We start from the raw sequence: 12735 nt of genomic DNA, 5'->3' as shown, positions 1-12735 counted from the left end.
TTCCCAGTATTGCAGTGAGTGTGCCTATGGCATAGGCTGGCAGGTGCAGCTCCGATTTGACCCCCAGCCTAGGAACCTCTATATGCCACAGGTGCAGCTATAAAAAGAAAATGCTTCCAACCTCTTAGGTCAAGGTACAACTTATTTCATATCAACTTACATTTCCTAAGGTTTCATACCAAGCACTTAGTCATAGAGTATCATCACCTGAGCCGCTGTTTCCTGGGACATTGGCTTGACTGTCTTGGCCCACACCTCTCCCGTATTCTGTCTCTGACCCATCTCTGCAGAATCAACTTCCAGGGATGGAAGGCTGTAGGAATCTACATTTTCAACCAGCTCTGCAAGTGAAACTGAGTAGACAGAGCAAACTAAAGAGGCAGAAATTTTCCTACTGCTATTTACTTTATGTTTTTCTTTATATATATATATTAAACTCCCAGATGATTCTGATGGTGTGGGAATGATAGGTTCCCAGAGTCATTTGAACCATGATTCAGATACACGCCTTCCTTCATTTCTCGGCTCTCCTACAAGGTAGAAAATTACTCAAGAGCAAAAACTAAACCTGTGTTTTTCCTGTATCTTCAGTGCTGGAAATGCCAGGCTCGCTCAAAGCCAATGCTCTGTAAATACTTGAATGTTTGAATAGACTCCCAATAAAATAGGGACAAAATTAAATAAGGACACACATGACATATAGCATGTTTGAAGAGAAAATAAAACTTTAAAACTAGTGAGTTAAAGGAAGATGTAACAGTAAGGCAAGAGAATACTCAGGTGATTAATAGACCCCAGGATGATCACAGATCAGCGTCAGTGTTTTGTTTCAGATCTAGAAGCAAAGGATCTTTGAAGGCATCAACGAACTTGTAGCATGAAGAAATCATGAGGTGATTCCTCTTTTTATTCTGGTCCATTCCTGAAGTGATGTATTCAGCTACAAAATCTGTAGCTAAAGAAGAAATCTGAGGAATTGGAGAGAGTTAAGACAGGAATCAAAACTTTCATACATTGCCAGAAAGAATGTAAAATAATGCAGCTGCTTTGGGAAACAGTCTCACAGTTCTTCAAAAAGTTAAACATAGAGTTAGCATATGGCCCAGCACATCCACTTGTAGGAATTCACTCAAGAGAACTGAAAACACACATCCGTCCAAAATCTTGTACAAATATGTTCACAGCAGAATATTTGTTCAGACTGGCCGGTGGATATGGTGGGTGATGAATAAACAAAAATGCGGTATAGACAAACCACAGAATATGATTTGGCCATACACAGAAATGGAGTACTTATCACGCCACAGCGTGGAAGAACCAACCTTGAAAACATGGTCAGTGAAAGAAGCCAGACACCAAAGACCACATATTCTTTGACTCCATTAATATGAAATGTCCAGAATGGGCAAATCCATAGAGACAGAAAGGGGACTAGAGATTACAAGGGGTTGAGAGGAAGAGGGATAGGAGGGACCTGCTGGAGGGTGCAGACTCTGGGATTAGAAAGATGGTCACATAATTCAGTGATTATGCTAAAATCTAGTGAATTATACACTTTAAAAGGCTGAACGTTATGGTATGTGGATTATATTTTGGTAAAGCTATTATTTTTTAATGACAGAAATCAAGAAGGAACATGGGGAGGGCTGAAAACTTGGCAGAAGACTTCCAAAGAATGTTAAAAAAAAAAAAATAAGGGAGAGAAGGAGAGGGAGAAAGAGACAGATTGAGAGAGACAGAGAGGAAAGCAGGGCTGCCTTTTTAGGAACCGTCGGATTTTTAGACTTCTTTTTTCATTAAAAAATGATGGCTAGCTGAGGTGAAAATTAGAAGCCCTAGACTATAAATACAGCCTAACAAGTTTAGATGCAAGTTTTTCCTACCAATACAGAAGCTGGCATAAGAGGTTTTCACATGTCTCTTTCTGGTGGACTTAAACAATGCTCAGAATAAGTCTTATGTGTCAGGACAATCTGTGGGAGCCCTTCCTGAAATGGGGAGGTGAGGAATTACACAACCTTTCATGGTCTTTGCTTGTTCTCTCTCTCTCGGAACAGTTAGTTCTCAGCATTCGATGTAACACACTGCCTCCAGAGCACTGAAATGAGAGGAGACACTTCTGTCTCTTGAAAAGTTTTATTTGGTTTCTATATTCAGCCATAAACACACATGCCTCTTAAGACTATAAAAGTCTTCTCTAAACAATTACCTTTTTATCAAAAAACAAAGCAAAACAAAAAAACCAAAACCCCAGCTTGGAGCAGCACTTGCAACCTATTATTTCAATCAATTGTGCAAAGAAAGTTAAAGTCACATTATGTATAGCTACCTCTACACATGTTATTGATATGAATATACAGAATGTACTTGGCTTGGTACAGAGTTTTAGAACATCCATAAGACTTTGAATTCAGTTGTACATGAAATATAAGATGATATCACCCTCACTCATATTTTCCAGAAGAGGTAGGACAGAAAAACCTCTTCTAGGCATTCCCATCACCCTCAATGCTCTTCACTTTAGGAGAAAACAAGTACCTGCTTTGGGTCCATTCAGCAACTGCTTCCTCATTCTCTGCCTAGGACTCAGAGTCCCATGAAAGTAAAACAAACTGAGAGACACAATTAGAGCGAGGAAGCCTCTTTTGGTCCTGTCACCAGAGTCAGAACAGGTCCTTCCTAGTCTTTTTCTCTGGTCAGGTCCCAGAGGGCTTCATTTTAGACCAAGTCACTATTGATGCTCTTGGTTTCACCATCATACACATTCAGCAGCCTTCAATCATTGAGTAAATACAGAAATTTAAACCTTCCTCTTTGGGGTGAGTGATGTAAACCTCCATCTCCAGTATCCTCAGATGTTTACTGATACTAGTTGTGGTCCTCCAACTAGGTACAGTTAAAATTTGAATTGCTGAGAACACTGACTAAAGAGAGTCCCTTTCCAAGACGTGAAGCACTCCTCCTCCTCATGACAGGCTCCTGCCCCTGTCCTGCTAGGCCAGGGCATGGTCAAATTGCCCTTTCTCTAGGCCTTCCAGTCCGTCAGCCCAGGTTGAGGTTGGCATGCTCCGATACGGATCCAGAAGAATCCTGAAGCACCTGACAATAAGGATGCCCAAGAAAATAAACAACAAAATCACAAAAACGAACGTGGTTTTCTGCTCCAGAGACATGCTAGCATCCGATGACACATTCCCAAGGGGCACCAGGGGTGAAGGGACGGGCTGGCCTCCATCCATCGTCCAGGGAAGCTGGAACACACAGTCCCTTCTTTTCCATCATCAGCCTGTTGAGCTCATGGTGGCTGTACCTTGAAGAGGCTGCAGGGAGAAGAAAAAAAAAAAAAAAAAAAAGGGAAGGAAAAGAAATAAACACCAAAGGGAACCTCATTTTCCAGGCTCACCATCATATTGTTCAGAGAAAAGAAGGAATCTCTAAATGTTTTCACCAGGGGTGCCTAACTCTATCTAATTATGGGAAAGAATAGGTTACTCTTGCATGAAATTACCAGACTGTCCTCAGAGCAGCCACCTGGGGCCAGGAGGGATGGGCAGGGAAGGCAACCAGAGTAGGGAAGATGAGAAATGTGCAAGGTAACGTTGACCTCAGGGTGTGCTGCCAACTTGACATCCAAACCCAGCCTCCCTGCCAAGTCTCTTCCAGCGTCCCTCCAATAATAGTACTCTCACATCATTCTAATAATGATACCATTGACTGAGCCCCAGCTATGTGTAAACACAAGACAGCCACTCGACTACAAGCTCCATCAAAGCAGGGACCTCTGCAGCCCCAGGGCGAGGAAACAGGCTGGAAAAGGTGCTCACTATAGAAACTGCCTCAGGGAGCATTGGGTTCTGGGCTCTGGGCTCCAGGCTGCTTAATGAGCTTGGGACCTTAAAGAGGTCAGTACGCTGGGCAGATGGAAGTAGAAATGTCTGCATGTGTCACGGTGCTTATCCTGAAGATGGATGACTGTGAAAAGCCTTTGGAAAGTATACAACAATGAAAAACACAGTGTTGCTTCATTGAAGACATGACCAAGGGAGCTATGATGCTTCTCCTTTGCTTTCTCCTGTCTGGGCCAAGGGAGAAGGAAGATGTGTCAGACTCCCAAACCATCAAACTCCTGCTGCGTTTTCTCTGCTCTTCAAAAAACCAAAAGCTGGTTCAATACTTGACCCTGGGAAGGACCTTGAGGATGGAGCTGGGGGAAAGTAATGGAGTGCATTTTTAAAAGCCTTACAGCAGCTTCCTGCTGTTTGGTTAAGACCATGTGGTGAGAGGAAGAGAAGGAAAAAGATGTTATCACTATTTCCCTTTTGCTAGTAGGAAAATTACAGTCTATGGATATTATTATTTTAAGGGAAAAAAGTATACCCAAGGCAGGATGTTTAAATTTTTAAAATTTAAAGGTAAATTGAAGTATACACAAAGGCCATTGAAAGCTTTGTGTCTTGAATTAAATTAATATCAATCAAATTTTATAAAGTACCTATGTTAGACTTTATCAAAAAATATATGACATATTTATGAATCTGTCTATAAGAAAAATTAAAGAGTCATCTATGGAAATGAACATGTTGGAAAGAAGTTATGCTCAATGAAAATAAGCAACCAAATAAAAACAGAAATTATGACCTGAAGGACTAACACAGAATTTCTTCAGTTAGCTTATAATCATTGCCTTGAAGTATAGCATTAATGGCTGTAATAATCTCTATGGATGGGCTTTTCAAGGTTTATAAAATCACAGTTTTAAAAAAAAAAAAACTTAGGGAAGTACAACACAATATCTGGGAGGAAAGAGTTACCAGTTTGGAGGAAAGTGTATTTTGCAGCTCTATGACTAAATTTTTTAAAGGCTGGAAAGATTGAAGTAGATTCATTGATGGTTTATTTTAATTTTAAAGAAAGATTTGGCTAAAACTTGTATTTTTACAAAAAAATCTGCTGAGGAATATGGAGGATATTCATGGATTGGGTTTGGTTTTGGTTTGCTTGATTTTAAGTACCCTCCCAGTCTTGGGTACTAATTCTTGATGGGTGACGGGAGAGGGGCAGGAAAGGGTGCCCACATCTTCCAAGGCATCTTCCCAGTGCTTCTACCTAGGGACCTCCATCTCACCCCAAACACCCAAGCTGGACATCATCACACCAAATACAAAATTCTCCAAGGTCTGAGTCCAAAGAAAGCCATATGGAGCTAGAGGAATGGATGTTAAGCTGTGCTGCTGTGCTCCCTCTTGTCTCTTCTTGGCCTACTGATGTTCCCTCACCTGGACCCTTGCCCTCCCACTGGTGTACTAGAATCCCATTCTATGTCCATTTCCCCTCTACTCAGATGAAGCCAGAGCCCTTTTCTTTGTCTATTCGCAACATAGCTGAGACAGCCATGCATTTTCAGGAAGTTATTTATGAAAACACAACATAATCCAAGAAGGAAATAGAAGAAAAATGAGGACCATTGATAGTGTACATTTACAACATAATGATACCTCAATCTGTAAAGTTCAATGAAAACGGTGAAAAACTGGATTGAGAACCTTTTGAGCTCGGGTTAATGATTCTTTAGCCACAAGCTAGCTGACTAGTATAGACATAGCTGTTGGGTTCCTCCCTTCCTACTTTTGGTCTTCACAGGATAAGCGGCGTCATGACACGCTGGACCCATCTTCCCCAGCCTTATCCTTTGTATAGACAAAGTAACAAATCCTTTACTCCCAGCTCCACATTTTACAATTTCGAGGCTTACCCCATAACTCAGGTTTTAGAACTGGTACATCATGCATTTGGGGGCTGCACTGATGGGCAACCATTCTAAGAAGCCCTGGTAAATAACCTAGTCATCCTGTTTCAGATTATCAGCCACAACTCCCTATAAGTGAGTCTGGGGCTTCGCTTCTTTAGAGGAAAGCCAGCTATTAGCATGATTAAAAACTCAGTTTTAATTTGCAGTTTTACCACCCTGTGCTGATTAAAAGGTAGATGCAAGGATATGGTTAACCCTCTTTGCAGCCTGATCACATGTTTTGAGAAGCCTGCTGAAATGCAAATGTATATTCTTATCCTCTGACCCTTTTGTCAACATCCCCTTTTAGATATACCAAATTGATGAGAAAATAGCGATGAAAACTTTTTGAGGGCTCTGCAAATCTTCATAAATTATAAGCCTTTCCCCTCCCACCATACTGTGGTGCCCAACTTCCTATTAAAATACCATCATTTGATCAAACCATCAAGGTCTCTATGAACTTGCAGGATTTTACCAAGGAAAGTGATGCATGAACACAGTAGGAATTTGTCTTTGAATACTGTTCCTATTTGAAGGAGGGAGAAATGTGGTAGATAGAAAGGGAATTGAAGGAAGATGTTGCTGGGAGTAAGGGGCTGCTAGAGAGGAGTGGTGGGAAGCAGACATGGTCTGCAGCTGGTCCAGCAGGAGAGCCCTGGGAAAAGATGAGGGAGAGTGGGTAGGGAGGAGAAGAGCAGGAGATAGTTATAAAGGGCGATGGGGAGCCAGATCCAGAAAGAAATGCCAACTATTTTCCAATTTTGCCCAGTACTGATTGAAATCCCTAGAAGAGCCTGCTTGATTTGAAATCTGCAATCAGCTAATCAATAATTTACAAAGTGGGAAAGCTCAACAGCATGTTTAAGTTAAAGGAAGCATCAGTATAATAACATGCAGAAAACGAAATCACTTGGCCATCATGGTACAAAAATATTCAAAGACATCTACATTTTTGAAATGTTCCTTTTTTGGTGGAAATGATTCTTAGAAAATGTACACAATTGGTTTTAGCTCAATAGTAAAGTGTTTCTTTTAGATGAATAGCAGAATCTGGGCAAGTAAATTATTTCAAAAGATTATGACACAGCCATCACAAATGCTAGTAACAGCACAAGGCAGTTATTTTAAGTGTAGGAAGGACCACAGGTACTCAGGGCAATATTTAATCCTGACGTGTTTCCCTCATCATGCAGCACACCTGTCTCTCCTTTGCTGGGTCTGTTTGTGCCCAGGAAATAGTCTAATTTTAATATGGACCAAGGAAACCTTAATGAAAAGAAGCCATTTCAAAAGTCATATAAAACATTCCTTTTCTCTAACCAAGCTCCCCAGACTCTGGTATTCACAAAGTGTAACAGCCTGAATTACTAATTAAGCTCCATGCAAGCAGCCCGTCCCAGCCGGAGCCACTCTCACTATTGGCCAATAACTATGTTGAAGTTATTGGCAAAGAAGCCCTCTCTTTCTTTCCCCCTACTTCCTCCACACTGCGTCAAGATTTATCTTGCTAAGCTCATATCCTAACCACTCCTCCCCCCAGAAAACCTGTCTGCTCTAATGTTCAAGACCCTAACCCACCCATTAACCCCCTTATGGCCCCAATACCCCTATTTTCTGGACCACAAATTAGGTCATACTCTGACAAAGGAATTTTTCTAAGGTATTCATATATTTTTAAAACACGTCTTAAAAAGGAACCAAGATCAAATCACATTCGGCTTTGAATAAAGTGACAAGAACAAAGGTACACGTAATTGATCTGTCGACCCCAGACCTCCTGTCTATTCTGCAGCTCCTGACACCTGCAGTTCCAGATCACCCCAGGTTTCCCACCTCTGAGCCTCTGGTCATGATGCTCTGTGCCGGATGCTCGCCTCCTTGCCCTATTCCCACCGGTGGAGTTCTCTCCGTCCCTCACCAAATCCCGCCTCCTCGGTGGGCCTTGGTCTCTCCCTTCACCAAAGGCATGGGTGCTTCCTGCTGTGTCTCCAGCACTTCACCTGCATGCATCCTGCAGCAGCGCTATCACAGGACGAGTCCCCACGGTGTCTGTCACCTCCCCCTTGTTTAACAACAAGCTCCTTGAGGAATTTTCTGCTGCGCGAGGATCATTGCCTCTCTAAACAGAGGTTGAAGCAAATCTTTGGCCCCTTAGAGTCCAGGGAACTAAATTCAAACTTGGAGATGCCAGCTGATTGAGCAAGGGGTGAAAAAAACACATCATCCCCCTGAACTGGGATGTCAGATCATTGGGTTTGAAGCAAATCGTGTTTCAAAAGAATCACAAATAATCTGAGTCACGGTGGCACTTTAAAAGTCACAGATCTCATGATTTAAAAAGCAGTTATTGGGCTTTTTAGATTTTCCTTGGCCTCAGGGCTGTGGGGTAAGGTCCGAAATACAGAAATCAGCTGGAATCGAGCACTCTTCCTTCTGTGTCAGGGATCAATCCTTTCTCACCTAAATTGCTTTTTTTTTGGTAGGGAAAAGCCATCATTTAAAATACCCTGAATCCTATTGTCTTACATGGAAACTCTCAATGTCAACACACATCCTTCTCAAGCTTGGGCCCTTTGGACATTCATCGCATTAGCATCTCATTATACAGTTTCACGGAGGGGAAAAATATTTTATCTGAAGAAAATGTATCTTAAAAAACAATGACATGTTTCTTTTCTTATTTTTCAAGTGACAGCAACAGAGTGAGTTCAGCGCATTTGGCTCCTTGTTCTGTGGAGCCACATGCAGGCATTCCGCCACCTCACTTTTGTGGTTGTTGACTCAAGCGCCTGCCCTCCTGAAATGAGTTGCAATAACAGCTGCAGTCAATGTAGTACGTGTGTAGTCCTGCCTGGCACATAGTGAACCTTTAAAAAATAGGCGATGATGGATGAGTGTTTTTATCTCACGTTTGTGTGAAACGAGGTTTATTTCTAGTTTCCCAGGAAGAAATGGCAACAGTAAGGAAACCAGTCCAGACCATAAAACTCTGAAGAGTAGCATCTCACAAAGGATGCTGGATCGAAGATTCTCCCTGTCATGTTGGCATGAGTAGAAAGTCACCATTCTCACCATCCCTCAGTGGCTCATGATATTCAGGGTGCAGTGAAGCAAGGCTGTCTGTATTTTAAGTATTCCAAAACCACAGAGTTGCTGTACCTCATTTTTAAAACTTTGAGGCCAAAAACCTTGCTATGAGACTGGACACGTGTTCCAAAAGTAGATGTAGGAACAGTTCATCCATTGAGCAAGAACACTCCCAGGCTTGTCCTGTTTACACTCACGCGTGACAGACCGGACACTTTGTTCCGCAAAGACATCCTGTGTAACTTGTTTATATTTATCTGGCAGCCTAGTGAGACCCATCTGCAGACTGTAACAGGAAAGGAATTGGCTAGGTAGGCAGGACTGAATTTGCAACCACTGGCAGGGACAAACTCGCTCAAAAGGTGGCATTAACCTGCAACAGTGCTAAAGTCGAAATGTTAGCATGATTTTCAGTGATACATATCCTGAGACTGAGTCAGAATAAAATCACTCTCAACTTTTTGAGCTAAGGGAAGCCTCAGCTGTACTGCTGTCTGTAGAGCTGGTGTCTCTGGAGGGACCCCTGCATCCCGCCCCCGGACCCCAGCCATGTCAAGGTCCTAGTCAACCCTATTATACAGCTGCCCCCACGACGGTAAGCCCTCCACGAAAGCCTCCTCATAGTCTAAGTCATCAAATCACTACCTAAGCAAAAGTCAGTCACATGAATTTTGTGGAAATTCTCTCTATGAAATGAGAACAGTCCAGTGAACAGGAACTTGCACTCCAGGACATCCACGCAAAAATGCAAAACGTTTCCTATAAATTCAAAGAATTCATGGCCCTCTTGGTGGCCAGCCAAGAACTTCAGGTAAAGATTTCCTGGCTCTTTCTAGGTACTTCCTGCATTTTAACCTCCCCCCCCGCCCCATTTTTTTTTCTGGCTCACATAATACGTGGCAACTTCCATATTCTTCTTTTCCAAACACAGTCCTCCTGTTCCAATACAATAGCCCTGATGCATCAGAATTCACAGGATGGTTACGAGTAAATATTATTTTATATTCTCCAAAAATAGATGCAAGGCTAGTAGCAAGCCCATAAACAAGGATTTTAGAGACAAGCAAATGTGGCCAGCTACAAATGTCAACAGGCAGTTTCGGAACCGGTGCAGCCTCTGCTGCTGCACTGGGAGTTCTGTTTTCTCTGACCATCCCTGCAAAGTCAGCCTGCAGACACATCTGCTTAGGTTTAGGAGTGGACCCTGTGGTACCCGGTACTTGTCACCGTGCTTGTCAGCTCTGGGTCAGCAAGAGACCTTTGTCTTCAGCCTGAGCCTTAACCTCAGCTTGACTTCCCCCTAACATCTGCTTAGAGAGTTTTAAAGGGACTGCAGGGCTAGGCTGCAGCCTGGCCAAGAGCGTCAGAAAAACACTGTGCAAGTGCCAGTCTGTAAATGGGAGTATCAAAAGGCACCACTAGCAAACTGGAACTTTTAACTTCAAACAGTAAACCTCACTGTTCTACTCTATTTTCGTTTCCCTTTCCTTGTGTGTTTCCTAGTGAAAAAGGGTGCTTGCTGAGAGCTCAAAGGGCTAGGGCTCCACACTGCTCATCTCCAGGGATGGGCAGCACTGTCATTATGAGTTGTTGGGTTGTGAGCCTTTATAAACAAATTAAAACATCCCTGTTACCTTTTGGAAGGTTGGATGTTTTAAGTGAACGGGGAAAAAATAATGTAGTGGGCAATAGCTTTTAGGCAAAACTTACTGCAGCTTAGCAAAGAAAAACAGCCTCTCTTACTGCTCCCTTACCCAGTGGCAGCAGCCTTATAAACTTAAGCATGCTTTACAATTAAGCATTTTTCCATTGTACCCCCCTGGCATTAACTTTGCCTAGCAATTGTTTAATTAGACTTTATCTGACAGCTAGATCTAAATTCAGATCTTGGATCCAAATGTCATCCATGCGATTCTGGCTCATGCATAAATTGTAAAGTTCGAGAAAAGCATATAATTAGCCCATCACAGAAACAGATTTTGGACAAATACCTGGATCTGGTTGAACAAACACTTGATCCATTTCCTGGTGGAACAGTTACAGGTAGTTACGAGCCTCTTTCGTTTCCATTCTTCCCGACCAGGCTTGTGCTAAAGCTGTAGACAGTGGTAGCTGCAAGCAGCTGATGGCACACCCCAGATCCGAAGCTGTTGTTTCAGGCTTAGAAACTTCCCATTAAAAGCCCCGAGTTAAAGGAGCATCGTCTTTCTGTGTGAGGCATCCTTAGCGGCCAGTACAGCTGCTTCTCTGAGACGAGCCATGATTTCAGTTCTGCCTCAGCAACTCTTCAGAGGCTTCTGCTTCAGTGAGTAGAGGCAGTATCCTAGCAGTGTGTCTGAAATCATCTTCAAGAAAACATTAACATTCAAAAGGAGTGTGGGTGAACACATCCCAGGGCATTCCCACACCTTTTCAAAATCAAAGCCATAAATCTACCGGGGGTCTGCTTTTCTCTATTGAGTATTGACACTAGTCCTCTTTGGGGATGTCACTTAGCCCCTTGCAGCAACCAGCCTCCGTATTGATTACGCTTTATGACCTTCAGGCCAACTTAATTAATGGGAAGGCGTCTAGGGTAGGGCATCAATTTCACATTTGGGAGATGAAGCAAAGACTCCTTTTCCTAAAGAAAACAAAATTGACCTTTCAGAAAAGCAGCAATTACGGGAGGCAATGGGGAAGGAACAATTAAAAAAGAATAACATCCTATTTTCACCATCTGTTTGTAAAGTTACGAGGCTGTGGGTTGGCAGGTCCATGGTCTCCTTTGGCTGGCCTGCGTAACTGTGACTTTGGCAGGCACCCTGCCCCACACAGGCCATCCGAGACCCCTCGATGAATCAAGATGGATCTTTGTTGCCAGTTGTTCTCATTCTAAAGATTCTAGTTATGGGACATAAGACTTATTTTTCTTGGCTCAAGTGCCGAAATAAGTTTGGAAAATATTTTAGGATAATATTCATCTTAAAAAAAAATGCTTCTCTGGAAATAATTCAGCATCATCCTTAAGACGAAACATCCTTGTTTTTTGGCAACGCACCACTTTCTTTGTTAAAGTGGAAGCACTCTCAGTGACAACATCCACCCACCAAATGATGGGGTGCATGATATTTAAAGCCAACCCTGCCTGTGCCTGTCATCTCTGCTGTCTCTTCAGCGCTTGCGAGAAGTTGGCCAGTACCCAGTAGCTCTAGGGACTAGAACGGGGCTCGTTTTCGGAGAGGAAAACCCCCATCTGCTAGCGAGAGACAGCAATCCTGGATAAGCCTCAGGCCTGAGAAAAATCAAATGCTAAGTGTTAGAATCTCATGTCAGAGTCAAATGCTTGCCATTAGAACCTAACCTCACAAGAACACCAAGATTGCTTTCCCAGATGTCTTCCAGATTTTTAGCTGAATTTCTTTTACAATTAGTGTAACTTAATGTGTTCTCTCTCTCTCTCTCTCTCACACACACTCTCACACACACACACAGAGACAAAGAAAACAATGGGATGAATAAAACCCAGCAGAGCACTACCCTTCAGTGCTCACTGGTGTCCTTCACCCTTTTCAGCCGATGGTATTGGTGAATGGAGCACCCTGTCTCAGTACTGCCAGCAGAGTTGGGTTCAGGGAACATTCTGACCCCTCCCTCACTTACACACTTATTGTTCCTTGTGGTAAGAAAGGACTCTAGTTAGAAATGAGCATGGGTTACTGCGGGCGCTCCCCCAGCCTGGAGGCCCCTCGGATATTGTTTTAGCCTGTAGCCCTGCAGAGGTGGCAGGGAACACGAGGGGCTGTTCCCTAGCTACTCCACAGGCTGAGGCCATCCCAGGGAGATGAGGGCCTGGCCTATTTTTAAAACTCTCCAGA

At 42.9% G+C, this 12735-nt stretch overlaps 1 protein-coding gene across 6 annotated transcripts; it reads right to left on the bottom strand.

The window, feature by feature from the left end:
* Positions 1–830: 830 nt before the first annotated feature.
* Positions 831–12272, bottom strand: CTXN3 (cortexin 3). 6 transcript variants are annotated; one of them, XR_014838747.1, is made up of 4 exons: positions 10870–11055; positions 2539–3320; positions 2019–2098; positions 831–968 (listed from the first exon to the last, which is right to left on the bottom strand). XR_014838747.1 is itself a non-coding variant. In XM_005661613.4 (2 exons), the coding sequence occupies exon 2, from the start codon at positions 3237–3239 to the stop codon at positions 2994–2996; it is 246 nt and encodes an 81-aa protein (XP_005661670.1). In that variant the 5' UTR covers positions 3240–3320; positions 10870–11055; the 3' UTR covers positions 2851–2993. The 6 variants fall into 6 exon arrangements, 4 of the variants coding, with proteins under 4 accessions (XP_005661670.1, XP_020940366.1, XP_013850529.1 ...); XR_014838746.1 differs by lacking the exons at positions 831–968; positions 2019–2098 and adding an exon at positions 12222–12272 and having other exon boundaries at positions 2121–3320; positions 10870–11501; XM_005661613.4 differs by lacking the exons at positions 831–968; positions 2019–2098 and having other exon boundaries at positions 2851–3320.
* Between the last annotated feature and the right edge of the window lie 463 nt (positions 12273–12735).

This window comes from Sus scrofa, chromosome 2 (genome assembly GCF_054392235.1).
Source record: "Sus scrofa isolate SSC_HxYL_T2T_F1_AM1 chromosome 2, Sscrofa_HxYL_maternal_Yorkshire_Landrace_v2.0, whole genome shotgun sequence".
Classification (NCBI taxonomy): Eukaryota; Metazoa; Chordata; class Mammalia; order Artiodactyla; family Suidae; genus Sus; species Sus scrofa.
The sequence above is the reverse complement of the archived record's forward strand: the minus strand, read 5'-3'. Positions and strand labels throughout refer to the sequence as shown.